We start from the raw sequence: 23,493 nt of genomic DNA, 5'->3' as shown, positions 1-23,493 counted from the left end.
GCACTGCATGGTAGCTCTGGCCACTGGTAAGGATCTGTCAGCATTTCCGTCATGACTCTATTTTCAGAACACTGGAGCACAAGTGCCAAAATACATATTTACAGTTTACAGACAGGGGTGGCTTTGACTTCCTTTGAAATTGACTTCCTCAATGCATCTTTACAAGGAATATTCAGGGATGGCAGCGCCTACATGATTAAAAGCATCATATAAAACAAAAGAGGTCAAGGATGTAGACTCCCAGTCCAAGACTAACCCACAGGAATCGACTCTTCCACATTCGTGCAGCTGTAGTAGGCTCTACATCATAGTCCTAGTTTTAGAGCAGGAGTCCAAATCAAGATTCTGTGTGTTTGTGTGCATGTGCAGTACATAGCATTAGCACATGAAATGCTAAAGGCGCAAAGTAATGAGCATACAGCAAGCTGCTCCTGAGCTGATCACTTGCACAGAGAGAAAAATAAACACAAGCTACCAAACACAAACACCAACCATTTCCAACACTGAACATCCAACTCCATTACCTAGGTAGAGTTAAAACATTTAAGAGTGAAGTCTCTCTTACACAAGTATGTTAACTTGTTAACTATGTGTGGGGCTTGAAACTGTATGTGGATGTTATACAGGCCTAGACTATCTTTTTTTTTAAAGATCAGCTGCATCTGTAAAAGGTATCAGTAGAAACATCTTTGGTGTAAGTGGAAGAAAACCAATTTTATTGGCCCTTTCCACAAAAAGATAATTATTCAGATTAGAGAGATTTGCTCAGCAATTTAAAAATGTTTAGGACACTCTTATATTTTTCTTCTAGAGCTTTTGTCTCCTGATCTGAAGTTCCTGTTTATCCCCACTTCGACATAATTTGCCACCATATAGAGACATACCTATTTGTCTACATAAAGAACAAGGGATTATGGTAAAGATACAAAATAACTGCTAACATTTTTTGTTGCTAACACTGACTGCTGTATGCTAAGATAGAAGCATCCCCTCTCACACAGTTCCTGCTGCAAAACCAGAGACAAAAGCTCATTAACAAGGGGTAAAGAACAAGTTCTGTACATACATTTCTTTTCCCCTCCAAGTATTGGGGGAAATTTAAAGAAAGTTTATCATACTCTGGCTGGTTAAAGCCATATTCACATTCACCCAATTAATTTTATTTGAAACATCTATTTATATATATATATATATATATATATACACCAAAGAAATTAAACCCTGCCATTTTTCCTTTGTGCTTAAAAAAACCAAAGCCACTGTTAGGATATACATGTGCCAAAAATGCATCTTAACAAGTTTCAAAGATGAACGCACGTAAGTGTGGCAGAACTGAGTGGGTTACTTTAAGGGAAATATAACTATTTGAAAGTAATTGAAAAAGGATTTATTATTTCTGCATTTAAAATTTAGATGAGAGCAAGAACACAGCACATGAAACATCAGCAATGTGACTCTCTCTCTCCTGGGATTTTACGGGAATGGATTTTGCTGTCTCCGTGAGTAGCAGACGGTATGTTTCCCTGAATATTGTGACCAATTTACAAACTTTCATTTTGATGATATCATTACCTAAATGTCAGGCCTAAAGTTTTCCATGTAATAGCTTCCCTTCTTGTTAGGTCACTACTTATGTTACCGAGTTTCTTGGTTAGTAACCTAAAGAACGAAAACTCTTTACACTGTCAAATCATAGTTTTTGCTGCTTGATTGAGTTACAAAAATTAAAGTGGCCCAAACTACATATATACATTTCTAGCTAAACTACAGATATCTTAAATCACATCAATTTGTGGCTTAATTTGAATATGTGGATCAACAGTTAGAAATCTTAAAAGATTTTTAAATTTTGCAAATGCTTCCAGATCAGCACTGGCCTCCCCTTTCACCTGTGACGATCAAACAAGACAAAACACAACTCAAACCACACGACTCATCAGCCACCTAATGTCCCAAACGACTCAGAAAGCTTCTCTGCAGTGAAACACTGAGAATTGCTTCAAGGACTGTTCATGCCAATCAAGAATCATAACATTACTGAAAAAGTACACTTGTCCTCAGGGAGGACTCTTCAGAGAAGTAATTTTACAAGGAGCATGGCTGTATAATAATCTTTTAAAGGAGAAAATAGTGCCTTTGGATAGAAAGAAACAATGTAAAAAAATCCCCTTTTGAAAATGCAGAAATAACTCCCATTATCTATCTGCATTTACATTACTGCCCAAAAGAATGGGTCTGGAAAAACTATTTTCTACACAGACACTAGTTAATCTCAGTATGAAAAGACAGCATCTGGCGTGGGAATAAACAAGGGAGATACATATGGGTCTATTAGCACACATAGAGACTTTAAGGCTGATCCAGTGAACGAACCTTTGGATCCAGGAGTATGTCTTCATTTTGTTTCTTTTCGGTTGAGTTCCTAGCAGAAACCTGAAGATGAGCTGTTCTCTTTTGCATTTCTCCATGTATGGAGAGGATGGAATAATGACACCAAAAGTACTTTGGTTTTTTTTTTTTCTTTTAAAAATAATTTGCTTTCTTTTGCATGCCACAGGACAGATTTCTAGTTTCAAAACAGGGTACATCAAGAACAAAAATATCCCCCCTCCCCAACCATCTTTATTTTCACCAATACAAGAAATCCTTCTGGAAACATAAGCAAGTGACTAAACAGGTATCGAACCACTGAATCTACAAGTTAATACATAATCTGTCATGGCAGAATAACCAGGAATTTTCCCCCAAAGATTTTAATTTTCCAAATATAAAAGAGTCTAAGAGGATCATACATGAACAAACAAAAATCTCTTACTCCAGGTTTTATGGTAAAGATGGATAACACACTGACAGATGGAGAAAGCTGAAATCTTACTAATAAATAGATCCAAATCAGAATTTCTACAACATTTCTTTAGAAAACAGAACCAGAATTCCTTTTTAAAAATGATGATCCTGTGGAATGCCTTTACTTGCATATTTATCTAATATTTTAACAGTAAAACAGACACAAGAATGTTGATGACAGCTCAACAATGCTGGCTGCAGGACATTTACAGGTACACTTTCGTTTAAAAGTCCTACAGGTTTATCGACTAAGGCTAGACAGCAACTCATATGATCCTATTTGGTGCATTTTCTACCATGGTTCAAGATCATTATATGGATACAGCCAAGGTCTGGGCCCCAACTTTCAGGAAAAAGACCACAAATAAGAAAACTGGTGTAGCTATTTGGTCCCCCCAGTTGATCATCTGTGTCCTGGAACTGGAAAAACAAAAGGTGGAAAATACAGACTGCAACAAGTTAGAGGGCTTGGAAGAAGTTGGCGGAGAGTGGCACGGTATACAAGTAAGGTCACTGGGCTTGGGACGGCAAGGGCGCTGCATTGAAAGAGCATCCGTGGGACCAAGTACTTAGAATGTCTTGTGGTGTCATTCCCTCAACGACTTTAGAATATCTGTATGCGATAATAAATAGATCAGTTATGTAATAAGGCAGTGTGTTGAATATGCATTTGTCCTGTGGAATGAACCACCACAGAGAGAGATACGTGATACCATACACATTCTTTGTTTTCTTGTGTTGTGTTTGATGTGTTTGTTTTCAAGGCTATCCAGGCTAACTCTTCCCGGGGATTTCCTTGGAGAGAAGAGTGGTCCGCTGAGGCTGGTTTGCTTAACCTCTCCTTTATCAAGAGATGATGACTGGCTTTAAAGAAAAATAAAGCTGAAGGTTGTTTGATTTTTATTTTTTCCCTTTTGGTTGCATCATTCTGAGTGTTTTCTTATAAACAAACAAACAAAAAATTACAACCAAAAAAAAAAAAAACAATAGTTTCTGATGCATCCAGTTGTTGTATCCTCAGGATGTTCCAGATGTTTCCAGGTAACTCTGTAGTTTACGGACTGTGGTTTTGTCCAGCGAGCAAAGGTCAAAATCAAATGTTGTGTTTGTGATATGAAAGTGTCCAGTTTCTTCTATAAGGTTCACAATCTAAAGGAGCAAAGAAGAGACAGTTTGGGCAATAAACAACAGACATCAAAAGGCAGAGAGAAAGAGAGGGGGGAGGGGAGTAAATAAGGAACCAAGTGATTGATACTCTGACTTATAGCAAGAAGGCTCTATACCATTTGTGGCCCATCTATCTCTTAGCCAATTTGGTAAGCCAAAGGAATACTAAACCCTATGTAATTCTCAATGAGAGCAAACTACCTGTTATCATTCTGTTCTTCTCATTCATATCCCTTAAACTGATCCCTGCTTTCAAGTCATCAACAGACCCTATTTTACTGTAGAGGTGGGAGTGGGAGTTGGTACTTAGGGGGAGATAGGATTTCAAGACCCCTTTAAAAATTAGTTACTGACTCAAAAGATAGATTATACTTAATAGATGTAAAGAAATCCAGCCTAGATAATAATAAAACTTCCTATGAACTATACACACACATGCATAAACACATATATATAATCATTTTTCTTTTTTATTAATTATTGAAAATTTAGAGATTACAAGAACCTGCAAAAGAAAGAACAGAAACCACATACATCCCACCCTGTAAGATCATGTGTAGTGACTGAAAGAGGGCTGCCGGGAGCTCTGAGGTGCTGAAACTGCCCTGTTGCTTGATTTGGGTGCTGGCTACAAAAGGTGCATTCATTATGTTAAAATTCATGTATCTGGACATTTTGTTATACTTCGACAAAATATGAGTGAAAACTTATATTTATAATTTATAGTCATGTTTAGTTGATTCCCTTGAGTATTTGGGGGTGTAAGTATTACCTAGAAAGAGAAAGGATGCCTTTGTCTCTCCATCTGGAATAGCTGCACTTCATTTCTTATTGTATTGGCTCCAGTTTTCAGAAATATGATAAACAAATGTGGTGACAGAGGTGCTGCTGTCTCATCCTGGCTCTCAGGAGGACCCTCTAAGGTTTCAACATTAAGAATGATGTTGGCTATTGGTTTCAGAGAAACTTTATTACGTTATATGTCTTTCCATTTCTGTTTTACTAATAATTTTGTTGGAAATGAGCATTGTGCCTGGGTAGTATGTTTTTTTTGGTAGCTGTGCTGTGGGCAAACTGCGATGGTTCATTTTAGTAAGCTTTTGGGGGAAGACAAGAAAATCAGCATCAGGATGAAAGAAAAAATAACTCTGCAGAGAAAATAACTGGTGAACTTTTCTACTTATTTTTAGTTGTCTCTGTCCCTCTGTATCGCTTGTGTCTGATTCTCTTTAGTAACCTTAAGAAAAATTTTAATTACTTAGCTTATTTTTTATTTACTATTTATTCAACTAAGTTTTAGAGTCACCTAATTTCAGGTTGAAAACAGAAACTTTTGACCTTCTCTTCTTAGCATTAGTTTTCTTAAAACAGTAAATTTGTGCCCTATTCCCTTTGGAGCAGTGGCTCTCAATAGAAAGAAGTGTTCCTGACATAATTCACCTTTCACTGAGGCATAGAAGACATACTGAACCTCAGTCCAGTTAATTGCACAACTTCAGACTGAGCTGTTACTGCTTTAGTCAACCTCTGGAACTACTTTTTTTTTTTTTAAGATATAACTATGGGTTTAATAATAAAGCAAAGTTACTCCCATTACAAAACCATGACCGACACAGCAAACTGCCTGCTAATATCTGTTTATCCCTTCTTCTTTACTGACAGAAGCTTGAGTTTTCTAGGAGTGGAAACGTGCAGCTAAAAGGTTTGCCTTCCCAGATCCACTTGCAGCATTTGGCAGATACTGATATTTATAATTTACTTGCCAGAAGTCACTGAGCTTCCAGGAAATTTTCAACAAGGGTATGGACCATGGGCATGTGCTTTTTGCCCTCGGCCTTTCTTCCTGTCTGTAGTGAAGATGCAATCCTGGAAGTGCAGCAGCCCTCCCTCAAGCTGATGAATGCAAGATGTGGAAGATGGCACAGCAAGAAGGCAAGGAGGCCACATCCTCAGTGGCATCTTTTAAGCCACCACATGAACCATGAGTTACTTCCAGGCCTAGTATTATATGAAGGGGCTGAGATGGAGCTATACTTGCTCAAACCACCAGACCAGGCTCTATTACATGCATCATGAGATTTAGGGGTATTCCCAATTATGGTTAAAGTATTACACTTACATAAGAATATATCAACACTAAATGGTCTAAAACAGACCCTGTTTCATTAGTTAACAGAGCTTTGGCTAAGTGACCCCCCACATATCTACACACATACCCACCACATAAAAAAACCTCTTGAGACAATCAAATACTATATATTTAACATCAGTAGAAATCGAGTATTTTCCAGAATTATCTTTTTTTTCTATATTGTATAGAAATAATATAGACCTCAGAAAAGTGTGTAAACTTCAGGATAGAAACAAGAGCCTCTTCAGAGAGCTCTTTCAGATAGAAACAAACAGCCTCTCAGGGTACACAATGGAGGCAAAAGACAGTTATTCCAGAGTGAGACTCCTCTCCCCAGCCAGCTGGCCAGCAGGTAAATAACAAAGTATTCAGAATGGAGAGTCCTGAATTGAGCATATCAAGTTTTGACTCTGCTCATTATTTGAATGACATTGGACAGAACATGATAACCTCTTAGTCTGTTTCCTCATCTGGAAAATGGAGATAACGTCACCTTGTTCTGTCATACAAGGTTGTACAGAGGATCAAAATAAGATACAATAAATGAAGCTCCTTTATAAATTTATAATCTGTAAACTTCTATACAGATCGGGGCAACATGATCATGATTACCATGCAAATAAAAAAGTATCCTTAATTATTTGGGAGGTAACTAAAGAGAACATGAATGATTAGATCCAGTGCCTTCTCCTCTCCTCACTGACTCATAGCCATTTCATTAACACTAAAACAAATGAAGCAGGGAAAATGCGGGAAGCTGCAACTCAGGAAGGCTTACTTGAATTAAAAAATAATAATTATAATAAAAGTTCACAAGGAGAAGGGAAGAAAGAAAGCGAGAACAGCAGATGAAGTATATAGTTGAAATGACCAACTAAAACTACAATGTGGTTTGTTAAAGTACAGCCCTACATTTTCCCTTTAAAATATCAGGTAACTCACCCTTTTAAGAGAAGCTTTCTGTGACTCAATATAGCTGCTCACTAATTACTTAACAATAAATAGAAAACAGACCAATAAAAATACTTTCTAGTAAAAGCCACTTGATTTTAAAGCAAAGAAACACATGTGCCCACTAGGAAATCTGGCCCAGTGGCATCTCACAGGGTTTCCAGTGCTCCCATCACAGCAATTCCCACCTCCTCCACAGCCCGCAGCCCCGCCCGCCTGTCCCCGCCCCCGACACACAGATGGAATGAAGAGGACTTGATCGGTCTAACTCAATGAGCCCTGTGCTTTTATGGGAGCACATAAGAATACATCAAGGCAGACACAGAGACAGCCTCAGAGTGGTGGTAGTGGCGGCAGTGGGGCCTCTGGGACTGTTTGCCAACGGGAATGGCATTAATGATTTGAATTATTTGAGCATTTGCCCAAGTCTTCTATTAAGTAAAGACATCATCAAGAAAAACAAATGCGGATTCCCTTCCAGGAATTCTGATACATCATCAGAAAAGCAGCATTAACAGGCTTTATTCCAACAACAGAAGTCATAAAGCCTAAAAACACCCACCCGTCCCCAAAGGGCACCTCTCTGCCTTTCTGGGGGACCCCCTGCTCTGCTGATGCAGCTCTGCCTGGGGGTCCTCACCTTGCATCATGTTGCAGTAATGAACACCTCTGCACAATAATCATAATGAAAGACAGAGGGACTGCACGTAAGAAAAGCAGGCAGGGCACAGGGCAGGTGTGGGTAGGTGGAAAAGGAAAGATCTGTAAACTGCTTCCCTCATTCTTCAGATGATGGCTGGTGTGAAAACGTTTGTGATGGATTATTTCCTGCCACATCAGCCTTTTAGGGGTTACCAGAAGGCTGCTTTTTTCTTTAAAAAAAAAAAAACAGGGTAAGATCCATTTGTTAAACCTGTGGCTGCTTCCCCAAAACCAGGTTTCTAATTTTAGAAAAGTGATACATTATTTTTAATCTGATTTTATTTTTAAAAAACCAGGGTTCTTTCCATTTGAAGCAGCCACTCCACTAAGTGGGAAGTAATGAACAAGCTTTGCTTTAATCACCTCTGCCTAGAGAGGGTTCAGGTCTAGGCTGTTAGATGTTCCTCTAGAATGGCCTTGGCTGTGGACCGGGAAGCACTGCCCACCAGGTGACAGCATGCGCTGTGCCCTGGCTAAGAGGTGGGCCGTCAGGCCCAACCACGAGGGATTCTCAGACACGACAGGCGGTTTCTCAGGATGGAGAAAATCGTTTTCAGTACAACTACTTCTCAGGGAGCGTTTTCCATGTTGTTAGAAGGAATACTCTGATACATCACGTTTTCCCATCTCTCTGAAGAGAATTCTCAAAGTGCAAATGCAATAGTTATTTAAACTGCTAACCTGTCTTCAAAGGGAACCCTGGTTTTCCCTGAGAGCTTTCTTCCCTCTGAAATAAGATGCAAATCCAGGCTCTGAGCTGAACTGCTGGAGAGGTTAGAAGTCCTTGATTTTCCTTACCAAATAAATGTGGAAATGTGTTTAAAGAAATAATCAAATTATTAGTCAGTCATAGGTACTTAATCTCTGGATTTGACTGTGTCCCCTTGTCCTGTATTTTGACCTTATGGAAAAGTTGCTTAAGAATACAGACTCTCTTGATCCAGTGCTTTCTGTTCATTAAATAGACTTTTGGTGCCAGTACCACACCCCCCTAGAGTAAAACAAAGATATTAACCACCTTGAGTGAGCCAAATAAAATTGTCAGGCCAGATTTTTTTATAGGATGCATTTAACAGGAAAAGACTTAGAAAGCGATCCTGGGCTCACCAGAAATTCTGTCTCAGGTGTTCAGGTACACTAGCGAACACATAGATTTTGTGGAATGCATTCCACAAGATGAGCAGCTCTCAAGGTGGAGAATAACATTAGTCCTCAATAGTGCTATGTTTTACAATAGGAATTAATTAAGCAGTAAACCGTGACAGGCCATGCATCATGGTATCATAATCATAAGCCTCAGCTGCATTACAAGGCAAAAGGCCAAAGACTGAGAGCTTTTCAACCAGCCTGGGAATGCAATTAGGGTGAAGCACTGGGCGCCCTGGAGTGCCTTTATGCCCAGTTAAAAATTCATAGATAGCACTCTTTCCCTCTAGAACACTAAAATAATCCACTTTGATGGAATTCTCAAGTAAGCCATCTTTTCTCACAATTCTTTCAAAGGTCAAATTAAAGGACGATGTGAAATTGGGAATGCCAATGACACCCCAAGGTAAGACCCTGCCAGTCGCCTAGTATCCCTGACTCACTGGCTGGGCTTCCTTTGTCAAGGTGTCCCAGCCCTGCCTGAACGTCTGTCTCACTCTCCTGAGAGACTCACTCTTCGGGCCCGGCTTATGCATTAATAGTTTCATTGGACAACTGCTCCACAGCGGTTTCAGAACTGGTGTTTACGAAGCCATGGGAAGACCAGTTAATAGATTTACTGTCACTATTCAATTAGCCCCAAATAATTGGTAAATGGCAGGCTGGACAATTTTTGTCCTATAGCTGAAAGCTGAAGAGAAATACCAGTAATGTAGGAGAGTAAGTCCTATGCCATTTAAATCCTGCCCCCATACCCATACTCACTTAAATGGAAATGCAAGAAATACAACTTATTCCCAAAGAAGAATCATAGATCTGTAATCTCTTTTTTAAGTCTGAAACTAAAAAAGGGTTAAAAGCTTATCAGACCAGTCAGGGAACTTGGCAAGTTTGAGAGTATGTATTTATAGATTTAAGCAAAAATGTACACATAATATAAATGTGACCATCAGCCATTAAACATTAAAAAAATAACCCACACACAGCTGGGGAAGATTAAGTACTAACTTCAAGTCATTTGAAAGTAGTAAAAAAAAAAAAAAATTCAAACAGTGAAATCATCTACAACCCCACCCTAGAATTTAGAACACAGCCTTTTCTTTGGGTGCTAAAAAAAAGTTATTTTATCAGTAACCACTCTTTAATGCAATGGACACACGTACTGTAACTCTATTAGAACCAAAACCCATGCTTATCTTCCCAAAACATCAAAATGCACTAGAAGTTTCCTCTCACTACAAGTATTCCATAGTTGAGTTCATAGTAATAGAATGTATGTTACACAAGATAAGAGAAATGAGGAAAATATTTATTTTCCTTAGAATAGCACTGGCAAAAGGTTACTAAATTGAATCACAAATGTTTACAATACTTGACTGGAATTCCTATCACTGTTTTCCCATGAAACCAGAAGCCTGGCCCCAAAGGCCCCTGCATTCCTGCTACAGGCTCCCTCGGCCCCCATCACAGCAACCAGTAGCCGAGGGATCAGCACCTTCCGGCACCATCACCACAAGTGCCCCCTTTACCATCCACCTCGGGAGGGAGATTGTCAACACAAAGCACCGGAGCAGACTCCCGGCAGCCTCAGAAGCGAACACCCTCCCCAGATGCTTCTGCAGGTGGCATGAGCTCAGTCCTGGCTGCGTGGGGCTGGTGTGGCTTTCAGGCACTCACACTGCCCAGGACAAGTGAGCCTTGAGGCTTCTCGAAAGGGTTATGCTAAAAGCATTTCTCACCTGCTGCAGAATGTGTCTTTCCCTCAGCGTCATTAACCTTCTGTGAAGCTCTACCAGTTCATCTAGATAGGCCTGCAAGAGATGATCCCCCAGAAGAACAAGCACTTTAGGTAGCAGTTCAACAATAAAAGAATGAATCAACAGGAACATACAAGCAGTGGTTGGCGGTTCCCCATTCTGCCCCTACCCTAGGCTGTGTGGACTCGGTATCCATGGTTTTGAAGACTAAGTCTTGCTTGGCCAACTATAACTGCTATAAGGCCAGATTTTTAAAAGAGAGCAATTCTTATTTTACTTGTTCTCAAGAAGATTCAAGTGAGCAGGCATACCCTGTCCCACCAATGCCTCTACAGAAAGAAAGGGTACTACTCAGTGGTAAATGGTGGGTCTAAACAGCTTATCACAGGTTGCTTTCATTTTTAAAAAAATTCTTCCATCTTAAACTTTTCTTCTCTTAGTTAAAAAGCTGCTAACTTTGAACATGGTAGTATCCATGCACATTACCAAATGTATCAGGGAAAATTCTTAAAAAAAAAAAAAACCAATGTTTCTGGTCATATTAACACTGTTAGTAAATAGTAACTGACAGAACAGACAAAGAAGAAAGTCTAGGAAAGATAGATATCACTCTCTAAGTCAGTATCTGGTTTGTCACGAGTTCCCCTGAGAGGGCAGAGGGGCACCTCACCTTGTTTTCCACATGCTCAGACTCATGGGTCCCTGGGAGCATGCCTGCCCCCATGGGTGTTCCTCGCACGATTTGCAGTGAGGGCAAAGGCAAGGTGTGTGAAGCATAACCAGGCATACCCATCCTGTCAGGCATGTCAGGACCCTGCCTGCAACAGACCGACTCTAACAGGTCTTGAAGTCAGATTTCAGAGGCACGGTGCCGATTTGCAGAAAGCAAGCTGCGCTACACTCAGGTGGCCTGCTCCTTCACGTCAGAGATTCCTTACCCCTCTACCTCCAGCACGGTCTTCTTACCTCCCAATTCAGTGTGCCTGACATGCCTTGGCAATGCAGGCATCGTGGCAAATAGCAGCGTAAGGCTAAGCTTAACCCTGAAGGTATGAGCAAGACCAGGAAAAGAAACCACAAAGCAGTGGGGAGAAGGGCTCATCCTTCGGGGGTCTCAGTACTTGTGATGAACCAATGGAAGGAGAACCGACAAGGAAGACGGAGGGAAACCCAGAGAAACAAGTCGTGTCAGATCGGGGCCGCGGCATCACAGGAATGGGCTGGAAACCTACCTTGTCACATTCACCATTCTTTATTTGCTTATCTGCTTTGCTTTGCTTTATTGGACTTTTCACTTCAAGAATCTAAGGATCAAAGAGCACATGGTTAGATTTGATTTCAAGCACTTCTTAGCTAAGCAGCCATCTAAATAAAGGCGCTTATGAATGAAATGTCAGGCAGTAGCATCAGTTTCCATATAGCATTTCTGCTTTATAGTCCCCTTCTTCTCTTCTAAGCTTACCTCTTTCTTGGAAAATAAATTACATGTATCTGAAATGCTGAGTCAGGAAACAGAACTTTTAAGAAAAAGTTGATGATAAAGGAATTGATCTAAGCCTCCAAGACTGCTTCTCTCTTGTGGCAACCCTCTCCCACATATGCACAGCAGCTGAGTGACATGGGATTATAGTCCCCTCTGGCAAGCATTTTTTTCTTACTCATCCTGCTGTTTCAGCATGACTACCAGCATGCAGTACGCCAGGGATGATAAAACAAATACTCAAATGCCCTTTTTAGTACCTGACTTAGATTCTGAAAATTACTCATCTCCACTAAACTGCTGTAGCACTGGGAACGCAGATGGCGTCAGTTAACGTTGGCTGCTCCCAGCCTGGGATTCTCAACTCAAGAAATAAGGAGCCAGGAGTACCTTCTGTGCTTCAAGAAAGGATGTGCTTATCAACAATAAAATACCAAGCACTCTCTTTTTATCTGAACAATTATACCTTAGGTTCTGGGTAGTAGTTTTACATACTGTTTCAGAAGCTTCCGTGGGGAGTTATGTTTCTAATTTTAATAAAAAGGAGAAAAAACAATTTAATAAATATGGTGGATTTACTAGAATCTTCAAGATTGAGGATTATGAGGGAACTGTTTTTAAATGGCCCTTGCTTAAAATGGCTGAGAACCACTGAATTTGTTGATGAGTATTTACTAATGTATATAAACATAAAAAGCAAAGTAATTTCTTCTTCATGATAGCCTCATTATCAATTAAGTTATAATCTGAAGCTAACTTAAGGAGGAAAATGTCCCCCAAAAATGACATATTTAAGAAGTCTCCTATTGCTATTGCTCACCTCATTATCCATTCTCTGCTCTAACACACACACAATCACAGTTCTGTTCAAAGAGTCTACTATACTCCATGACACAAAGATTTTAAAATGAGTCCACTTTTAATTTGTAGTAGAAAGAACATTGATGGGGCCCAGAAATCAAAGTTCAGGTGCTAGCCCTATTATTTAACATTCTGGGGCATCAAAAAATGAGAGATGAACAAGATAACATCTAGACTACCCCTCAGCAGTAAAAAAATTTTATCTGCTAATAAACATTTTACTTGTTGAGGACAGGACCATGACGTTTTAGAAAAGACCACGTATTTCTAAAAGGGTATCTTTTCTTTAGAATTTAGAATAATGCATGGGTTAAGAAGTAAGCTTCTAACAGATTCTCTCCTGAGAATCGCCTTTATTTATTCATTTTTAACATTAAGATAACCAGATGACCGGTTCGACCAGGCTAACTTTAAATACAATACTTTTGGCAACACAAGGAAATTACTTAATTGCAGAGGCAAGGCAATCATTTTTAACATGCTCCACTGTAAAGGAAACCAAACACTCCACTACATTCAGAATTTCCTTCTCTTTATTGTTGTTGGAAATGAGACCTCAAGGGAAAACGCCGAGCTCGGAGACCTAGGAGTAATTAGGTCAGTAGATGGCACTCCTCGCCAACTCAGATAGAGGCTGGGCACTGCAGAGACAATCTGCTGAGATTTCAGGCAAGAGGGAAAACAACTGTGGCAGTCTCCCTGCATTGTGCATTATTACAAAACTGCATTTTGTTCGCATGCCATGCCACCCGGCCTCTGGCCCTCTTTCCTTCCCCCAAGTCACTGTACTCTGGGGGTCAAAGTGACTGAGAACTCTCTATTTGCAACGGAACTTTGCTAACTAGGTTTATAGAGTTCTACCACTTTCTTCAAAGCTGAAAATAGAACATTCAGGGAGAGTGAGTCCCACCCTACACATTCCGAAAGTGCTACAGCACAGAAGGCCAAACGACGCTGAAACCCTAGTTTCTTTCTTCTGAAGCTGCAGTGGCAGGAACAAAAGCCCCGGGTGTCAGTGATCCGCCTCAAGTTACGGAGTGGCTGCCCAGAGAGGGCTCAGTTAATCTTCCTTCTTTGATCTCTCTCTGCTCCAAAATAAACAGCTTTGTCAAAACTCCATTCTGAGAGAGCTGAGCCATGCTGAAAACAATTGTTTTATTTATGATCATTTCTTATCTTTAGGGAAACGACTCCAGAATATAAAAGTACAGCACCTTGTCTTGCACGGGCTTATTGCAAACCAGTTTAACTGGATAGACTCTTTAATTTCATTCCACATGCCTGGCAGGCAGATAGGTGATTTATGATATTTTGAATATTAACTTCCAATGGATCACTTCCTTCCTTTTTTCAGCCGAAAAGGATCTGGAATTTTGATTTTGTTTAAAATCTACATAAGGGACGTTTGGAGTAAAAAAAAACATGTCTGGTTAAAATGGCATAGCATTCGCTAAGATGCCCCATTACGCTGTCCTGCGGGAAACAGCCATCCAGGCTGCCACAATGCTCCGTGTATATACATGGTGGTCTCTGAAAATAGGACTGTGATTAGTTGCATCTGTCCTAATAATCTGAGGATATGGCTCGAGAATCACATTTTCAAGATTATTATTTTTCTGTGTCCTTTTGTGAGGACTGACAACTCAATTATTCAGCAGATGGATCCTCTACCAATGGCTCTTTCATGTTAATGACCTAGTGGCTCCTCAAGATCCTCAGGATAATTACTTGCTTTGTTGAGACATGGTCACTTTTTTTTTAATAGTTAGAAAATGTTGGGCTCAGTACTGTCCCTCTCCCCTAGTCCCTGGAAGATTTGAGAAAAGGTAAGGAAAACTCAGTTTTGCCTGGTGTGTGAGATCAGTATCCGCTTGCAGACGGAGAACAGCCAAGGAATGTGGAAAAAGGGAACGCAGTCTTTCCACTGCAGTTGGGCCTCCCCAGTATGTTTTCAACTATTTTATTTGATGTGAAATTTCAGATTATCACATGCAGATGTTCAAATATAAGACTAAAAACATATTTAGGGTGAAATTAAGTGACTTTTTGATTTTTAAGAAATTTTTACTATTTCCCTTTGCCAGCATGGAGAACTAAGGACAAGGACAGCTAGGCGTTTCTTAACAAGGCCTCAAACATGGACTTAAAGGGAGAGCATCACACCCGACCCAATACAGGTGATTTGAAAGGTTAAGAAATCAATACTAAGCCAAGTTTTTAAAACCTTTTCTTGCTCTCTTAGTTCCAAGACACAGCACCAGGCAGGTAAGCACTCCATGGTACATGTACTTCCTACCCTAGACCAGATAAAAGGGAATGCATATGGACTTACTGTGCATTAAGGGGTGTGGAAAAAGTGACATAACTGGCTATTCCTGACAGATTGATGATGTGTACATGTGAAGCTACATTTGTTGAGTAATGTATGCCAAGGAACCAGTGGTATGCTATTTAAGCAGATAAAGTCATTTTTACCCTCTCCAATAGATAGCACTATTCATTTTTGTTTGTTTCTTTAGATAGGTTCCCAAAGAAGTCTTAAAAAATCCAAACCGCTCCTGGAAGCTAGGGTCAGCTCAGGACTGCCCATCAGGAAGGGTTGAAAGGCAAGGTAGGGGGCTGGTCGGAGCTATATTTATTTAGCAAGCAGTCTTAACCCTGACTGGGAAAGGTGCCGAAGGAACTTAACGAGGGGCACAAAAGCGAAGCCCCCTGCCCTGAGCACCGGGCACTGCTGCACTGCACCCGTGCAGCACCCGCAGGCTAACGCATGGCCCACTGGCAGCAGAAATCAGCTGAGTAAGTGTAAATGAATATAAAATATATTCAAGGTCCAGACTCGATTCTTTTGTCAGCTCACCCTGAAGCACAAATTACAAATAAATCCCGAGTTATCTAGTCAGCCAGCCCAGGGCTCTTCTCAGTGGGCGATAATGACCATGCTTAGTCTTCACACTCCCCTGAAATGCTTGACTTGGGGTGCTGGGCAGCCATGCCAGAGGTGAACGCTGGCTGGGCGCTGGGCCTGGCTGGCACTGGAGGTGGGGAAAGGCAGTCATGTAGGGAGCTAGGAGGAGGAGTAGGAATGCACTAACTCCTGAACAACCAGTCGGTAACAGAGGAGGAGGGTGGCCTCGCATTCATATGTAGGACACAATGAAACTGCTGCTGAACTCCAGCTGGGGAGGTAAAGAGCACACTGACAGTATGCCCACTGCACAGTGAAGCTTAAGTTGTAGATAAACTTTATAAACAAGGGAGTTTTACATGTTAAGAGATCTTTGCCTATGCTTTATGTAACATTTAAAAAGAAAAAAACCTTCAGCTATAAAAATCGTATCTTCCCAGTAAAACAAAGATCACAAATTCAAGAACAAGAACACTTAAAATTATAGGACACCTGTGAAACAAAATAATTTTAGAAAAATGCAGTTCTGTTATTTCCAAGTTAATAATGTTCACATGGTCACTTGAATTAAGAAATGGTTGTAGAGGTCACAGGGAATCTGTCTAAAACAAAGAGACAGGAACAACTTATGGTAATGAAAGAATCAACTTAGTGCACACTAAGGCCTTTGCATATTTGTGATACTTGAAAATATTTTATTTTAGAGGAAGCATGTAAAGTATCATTTAACAAAAGCTCTTCATCAGAGCTTTGCCTAAACCTTATTCAAATCACTATATTCTGAGTTGACTATCAAATCAATAAACCTTCCCTTACCTCGATGCATAATAATGACAATGAACATTATTTGCTCTGTATTTCATTAACAATTCTTTACAATCTCAAGTGATGATCCTCTTTTCTTGGATGAGCACAGAGGCCCCTAATCCTCAGAGCACTGTAGAAGGAAACATCTACTATCAACTGAGTGCCAAATAGGTATGGGCACTGCCTCAGGCTCCTGACATACACTGTTATCCTCCTAGAAGCCAGCAAGGCAAGTATTAATATTCCCACTCACAGATGAGTAAACTAAGGATCAGAAGTTAAGTTATTTTCCTACCAGTAAAATATACTGTAAATTAGTAAAACAAAGAACCAAGTTTTATACTAGTTCCAAAGGTCATATTTTTCCTAATTCATTAAATCGCCCACCTACTACTCAGGGGGATAATACACAGACGTCCAGAGTAAATGGGCAATACTTTTTGTCACCATCCCACTTTCTGGCATCTATTTAATGAACCCATCCAACGGAACATACTTTTCATGGTAACAGAAGTTCTTTTACCCCAACTATGTGTTTATTCCTAAGGTTGTAGATTCTCATTTACTGATATCAAGAAAGCCTTAGTTTAAAATAAGGGGTAAAGTTTTGTGTGCTTTGCAAAAATGATCACATCTATTTCTACAGAGTCTTGAAAAGTGCAAACCCAGCAATTTACCTGGTTGTTGTTGGTTTTTAGTAAGGGTGGTGGGGGCTCGTGATGTAGGGGTGAAGAAGCAGAACTGCTCTCGCTATCGCTGCCGTCACTCAAGCTAACTCTGAAAAGAAGCAGAAGGTCAAGGCACATGCATTGTTACAGACAATTCTTGAAATGTCCAAGGAAATAGATGCAGAGAGTGAAGTATCCAAACACGAGTCACTGAAAACATGTGTTAACTCGTGTAACTACTCACACGTATTGGGGCTGGCTTTGTAAGGAACTGTGTTGTTTTACCTGTTATTTCTCATTTAGCGATCTCCATTTCGCAGATGAGGAAACTGAGACCTAGAGAAACTAGGGCACTTGCCTTGGATCCCAAAGGTAAAAGTGGTGAGGCTAGGATTTAAACCCAAGCAATGTGACCCACAGCTGGCCTCATATACTTTACTGGCTTCACGCACTCACTTATCTCTTTGCTCCATCTCCATGCACCTACTATCATCAAGCATATCAAACAAGCTTGCAGAAGGGTCAACAAAATTAGCCAGTTTGGAGGTTACTCCCTTTTCTTTTCCTCCCCCCCACCCCTGACTTTGCTACAGGTGAAAATCTTACAAATGTGACTAAAATACAAGCTGCAGGAGTGGCAGCAACTACTAAGAAGAATGTGGCCAACAGCCCAGGCACAAGCGGCAGCTCAGGGTGACAACTGAGGATGGGAAGCACGAAGCCCAACATGCTGGACCCTCTACCAGTCATTCTGATGATGCAACGATTCGAGGCTTCCCTGGTTCTGAACACAGACAACTCACTGGAAATACACTATAGCAACTGGAAGCGACAGAGTGGGAGAACTGCTTTAGAAAAATATAATATTTTTCAATAACTGAAGACAATAAAAGTATCACTCCCCACCCCATTTTTGTCTTTTCAGAACAAAATGTAATTTTCTTTAAGCCAGAGTAGGAGATATTTCTTTATTCTATTCTGCTGAATATATGCCCTTCTTCAGAAACGTCCTTCAGTGTTTTTACTCCTTCTCTTTGGTTATATGGTGACCTACTATAATATTCTTCTCAGAAACAGAAAACCCAGTAGAAATCAGGATAGTTTTTCTTTCACTCTGAATCGGCAATCACGTTCTAGCTCTATAATATAATTCAGATAGACAAGATACAAGATAGGAAATAAAAAGGATACACTGGGACACCCTTTTAGCAAAAACTGATGGAACTTGTTTTCCTTAACCAAATTACATTAATGAAGTGTTCAGTTGAAGCGCTGCTTTAAAATGCTTCTTGACTGAAGTGGAAGGCTGAGTATTTAAACTGATTAAACAGTTGAGGCTTCACAAGTGCAATGAACATCAAACGTTACACTGGCACAGCGCTCGCAGTACGTATCAAGCAGGGAAAAAAGAAGTGCATCTCCAAAAACGTGCATCAGATTAGACAACTCGCAAATGGGCATGATCCAGGCTGATGCGGGGGATGGGGCTGCGAGTGAGTGGGCCACAGCTCATCACAGAATATCTAGATCTTCGGAATAACTTGGGAAATTGTCTAAAGAGGTCATGCATTTTTCATCAGGTACACTGTAGAGCAGCCAGCAGCCAGGATTTTGGTTGTTATAAATAAGCTCCTTGACTCGATGTTTGATCCCATTTTTTGGTCTTTTTGCTCTACCAGTTTACTTCTTGTCAGAGTAAAGACTTCTAAAGGGAAATGCAATGTAGTAATGCCAGGGCCTTAAGATTCCTTCATTTCTCCTATTTTAAGGGAACACAACTGGGTGAATTTGAGAGACAAGGTGGGGAAAGAGGTGTTGAGTATAAACACCGAGGATGGCCATAACAGAGACTCCCGGAGAGATCTGGCAGGCTCACAAAGTAGCCTCTTCTCAAAGGACACTGAGGAATTACCAAAAAGGAAACATATGGTCTGTCCAGACTGGGTTAAGATCATGTTCTTTTTAGGAATTTCAGGGCCTTCTACATAGTAATGGATAATGAGAAAAGATTTAATATGATATTATAAATGTAATTGGATTTTAAGTTCAAGTAGATTCATATTTTTTCTACTCAAAACACATTAAAGTAAGCATGCCTATTTGTTTTCCTCATGATAAAGAAATAAAATCCTCAAGGCAATTTTGAATTGACTATTAATTATAAGTGACATGAATTACCACCTTATAATGTAGAATTAAGCCTCACAGCATTAAAGCTACTTAAAGAACCTAACTGTCAGCACACTTAAAAGGAATTTATTTTCTGGAAAACACACACAGGTGATACAGTTTTAATTAGGTCACACACATAACTCACTAAAGCCAATTATGTATTTCTAACTACAAACAGCAAACTCATTGCCTCAAATTCTGAGGCGACCTACAGCAATGGATCTACACAAATTCTTCAAATGAAACAGTTTATTTCAACAGTCGGTCCTGTCACGTTGGCATGTACTTTCAAGAACAAGGACATCTAATAGGACATTTTCCTTATGAATTCTTTAGAGGAAAAGCCTCTCCTTACTGAGAAAAGTTTCCTGTAAATGGGAGTGTAAGCATGCCAACTTAAAAGAACATGACCATTCACTGCCACTGTTTGCAGTGTTCCACGCCTTTGCTGCGGGTGTATCGTTACGTCTGGTGAAAAGATATGATTCTGTCACAGAGAACCTTCTTCCTGCCAGGACACTCACCTGCGACTTCGGCTGCCGCCTCTATTTACAGGTCTCTCCATTTCGGAGTCATTGTCATTGTCCTCTGCCTCGTCTGATTCCTCCTCGTTGTCATCAGAATGCAGATCTTTCATTATAGACCTTAAAGGACCTGAGTAAGGACAGTGAACCACAAGCAATCAAACATACTACTACAAACACACTTAGCCATACTGGGCCTGGGAATGATGCTCACTGCCCTGAACACTGGTTAAAAATAACCATTATTATATATATTTATGCAATTTACAAGACAAAATTTGGTGTTTCTGGGATGCAACCTCTGCCAAAACACTATTGCTTTTATAATAGATGCCCCAAAATGTTCATTAGAAAATCACTATTTCCTAGGGGGTTTTTCTCTGCATTTTTATTCCCTAAGAAAAATTACACCTAAAAAGAAACAGAAAGATCTATTAGTAAATTGAATGTTTTGTTAGGTTAATCCATGTATTGAAAAGTTGAGGCTAATAAATCACCGTGGTCGTAACTTGTTCTTGGCAACCCAGCCTTTGTGTGGTGGTTTTTGATCTATTTAGGTTTAGCTGTTCCTTTTATTTCAAGGTCAATTTCAGGTCAAGTCAGCATTTCAGTCAAGTTCAGATTATAAAGTATTTCAATTCCATGGTGTAATGTCCTATCTCTGATCTTCATATTGATCTTGGACATAAGATCTTGTTCCAACAATTCTTCACAGCCAATTTTTCGTTTGCTTTTTAAGAATTTCCTGACAAAATACCAGAATGTATTTACATAAATAAGACCATGTAAAAAATCAGTTGCCCAAAAAATTCAAGTGAATATCCAGTATTAGATGGCACAGAAAAAATCAAGTTATAACTGATTTTATTCTAGAACAGGATAAAAACGGGAAAGAAAAAAAAAAAACAACTCAAGGTGGCTTATTTATTTTCACTTTACTACTCTAAATGTGATGAAAATAAGATGGATATTTCTAATCTTAATACACGAGACTGTAAAGGCAACCGAGAAAGTGAGAGAGGCACTTTCATTCTGGATTAGGCATCTGAGCGATCACTACCTCAGTTCTAAAGTATTGACTCTGCAATCTCACGTTCCACAAAACCCAAATTTTTCTGCTTTTGTAGTGGGCTTATTTCTTTGGAAGTCAGTGGAACAAGAAATCTAAATTGTCAAAACGATCAGTGTCCTTTATTTTTTCCTGGGAGCTTAGCCTTAGCCCAAATACATACAATTTAATCCTTTCCAAAATATACAAGCCATCAGGAATTCAGTGTGGTCAATGAAAAAGGTAATGTGCAACATGACACCAAGAAACAATTATCCCTTGATATTACCACACTTTTCATAGTAAAATAAAACAAAACTAGGAACCCTTATTTGAAGAATTTCCACACACAAAACAAGTAGAAAATATATTCAGTTAATGTTCTGGTTCAATTTCTTTGAATTTAAATTTCTTTAGAGTTTGAGAAGAGGAAAAATGTGCTTTTAAAGACAGCAAATTAACACTTGCCAAAATAAAAAAAGGTCTATTGATGTGTAGAAATATAAATAAAATGAAAGATGTTTGGGAGGGAGAGTAAAAACCTATTTCTCTATGTCAAAGCCTCTCAAGTTCAGCTTTTGCTATTGTATTTCCTTTGGGAACTCCCTGGAATGGGCTGTGTCTATAATCCTTTTGTAAAATGGGACTCTGATGGCAGCCACTGGAAAAAGGGGAATTTCTAGAGGCTGGCCTCATACATCAGAACAATGCTCGAGTGCATTCCTAGGGGAAATAAATACAACTGCATAAAAGCCAAGTTATCACTCAAATAATAAAACAGTAGAAAACAGGCCATAAATCAACTCATTAAGATGTTTTATGAGAAAAAGGTCTCAGAGTTTGCCTGGGAGAGGTTGATACCTTGTTGCCTGGTCTGGGACGGTGTGAAGCTGGAGCTGGAGCTGGAGCTGGAACTGGCAGGACTGGGTTGTTCAGACTTCAAAGAAGAAGAAAAAGGCATCATCAATAAATTTATGGGCCACTACACACCTAAAGTTAGAAACAGTATAGTTGCTCAAAAATATTTCACTCTGCAGCAACCATTAGTACTGTGCAAGAAAAATGAATTAACACATTTGCATTATGTCAAAAGCAATAACAAGCTGTGGTATCCTTGTTTTGCCCACCATATTTTCATGAGATGTAGAAACAGTATATAAACTCAGGGATGAAGAGATAAATATTTGAGAGTTACATGAGGGAAGAACCCAGCTTTGATCTCACTCCTATGTTTACTGCTATAATGATCTCCTCCTAAAAGACACCTTGATTACCCTTTCTGCAATGTTTGATGGACTCAACTGGTTAAAACATAGTGGTAATGAGGCCAAGGTCATTAGTTCAATCACATTATGAGACAGTTAATTTCACTCTGGTCCAAGGCCATGACCCAACCCTAACCCCATTCATCCACAGTTCACAAATGGAGGCAAATGTTCACAAGGAGTGCTGGCCAAGTCCCACAAATGAGTCAGGGGAAAATGATGCAAGCACTTGAAAAAAAAAGCACATACCCACTAGTTTCCACAGCCCACTGATACAGAGGAAGAGCATCATACACACATTCCACTCACTAACTCTCAATGACTTCTCCTCATCTTTTACTCAGAACAGATTCCACATCCTCCTTGACCTGCCAACTCAGTTCCCTTCCTTCTCCAAACCCACTGAAAATACGGATCAGCTGTTTGCTTATCAGATATGCTGCAGCATTATGGCTCCTCTGACACATGTCCTTTTTTCTCCAGGAGACTGCTAGCACTTGAAAAAGCAGGGGTGGAGGGGGTCTGACTTTTGCTTGTTACCCCCTTGTACTCAGCCTAATGCACAGCAGACAGCAGGCACTCTATATTTGTGACAAAGGCACACATTAGGCCTTCTGGTCTACCATCTAACACTTTTTTATGAGACTATAGTAGGTAAAGGTGGGAAGAGTAAATACATGGGCAGAATTGTCCAAAGAAATTGATCATACCATCAACATGCTTGAATTTTACATACTATGGCCAAATCTGTTTTTAAATAGTGTTGATAAATTTAAGAGTGGACTGTTTTTATTCCATTTCTTATGTGTTCATAGCCTCAACCTCATACTCATGTTACCTGAGACACATCTGAGGTCTTCTCACATACAGGACATGTATTCTTTCTACTTTGCTCAGTGGATGACCAGGTTTATCAGGGCATGCAGAGGACACATGGAGAGTGCAATCAGAAGGCACTAAATGAGGATGAGACTCTCAGTTCAGTTTAAATTGCAGTTTCTCACCACTGATATTTTTTATCTCCCCTCCTAGTGCTGAGCCCCCTGCCCCCTCCTCTCC

General features: G+C 39.9%; 1 protein-coding gene across 2 annotated transcripts in view; it reads right to left on the bottom strand.

Annotated features, from left to right (window-relative positions):
• Window positions 1-2,807: 2,807 nt before the first annotated feature.
• The window catches only part of MLLT3 (MLLT3 super elongation complex subunit), a 270,617-nt gene continuing 249,931 nt past the window's right edge, over window positions 2,808-23,493 (bottom strand). For both annotated transcript variants that reach the window (XM_037018638.2, XM_037018639.2), the window contains exons 6-11: window positions 22,031-22,106; window positions 20,122-20,251; window positions 17,435-17,534; window positions 11,934-12,005; window positions 10,684-10,755; window positions 2,808-3,996 (exon numbers count right to left, since the gene is read on the bottom strand). In XM_037018638.2, coding sequence (XP_036874533.1) covers window positions 3,865-3,996; window positions 10,684-10,755; window positions 11,934-12,005; window positions 17,435-17,534; window positions 20,122-20,251; window positions 22,031-22,106 — 582 coding nt within the window. In that variant the 3' untranslated portion in view covers window positions 2,808-3,864. The remainder of the gene's footprint in view (window positions 3,997-10,683; window positions 10,756-11,933; window positions 12,006-17,434; window positions 17,535-20,121; window positions 20,252-22,030; window positions 22,107-23,493) is intronic.

The sequence above is a fragment of the Manis javanica genome, chromosome 2 (genome assembly GCF_040802235.1).
Source record: "Manis javanica isolate MJ-LG chromosome 2, MJ_LKY, whole genome shotgun sequence".
In the NCBI taxonomy this organism is placed as follows: domain Eukaryota; kingdom Metazoa; phylum Chordata; class Mammalia; order Pholidota; family Manidae; genus Manis; species Manis javanica.
This window is presented reverse-complemented; position numbering and strand designations above follow the sequence as displayed.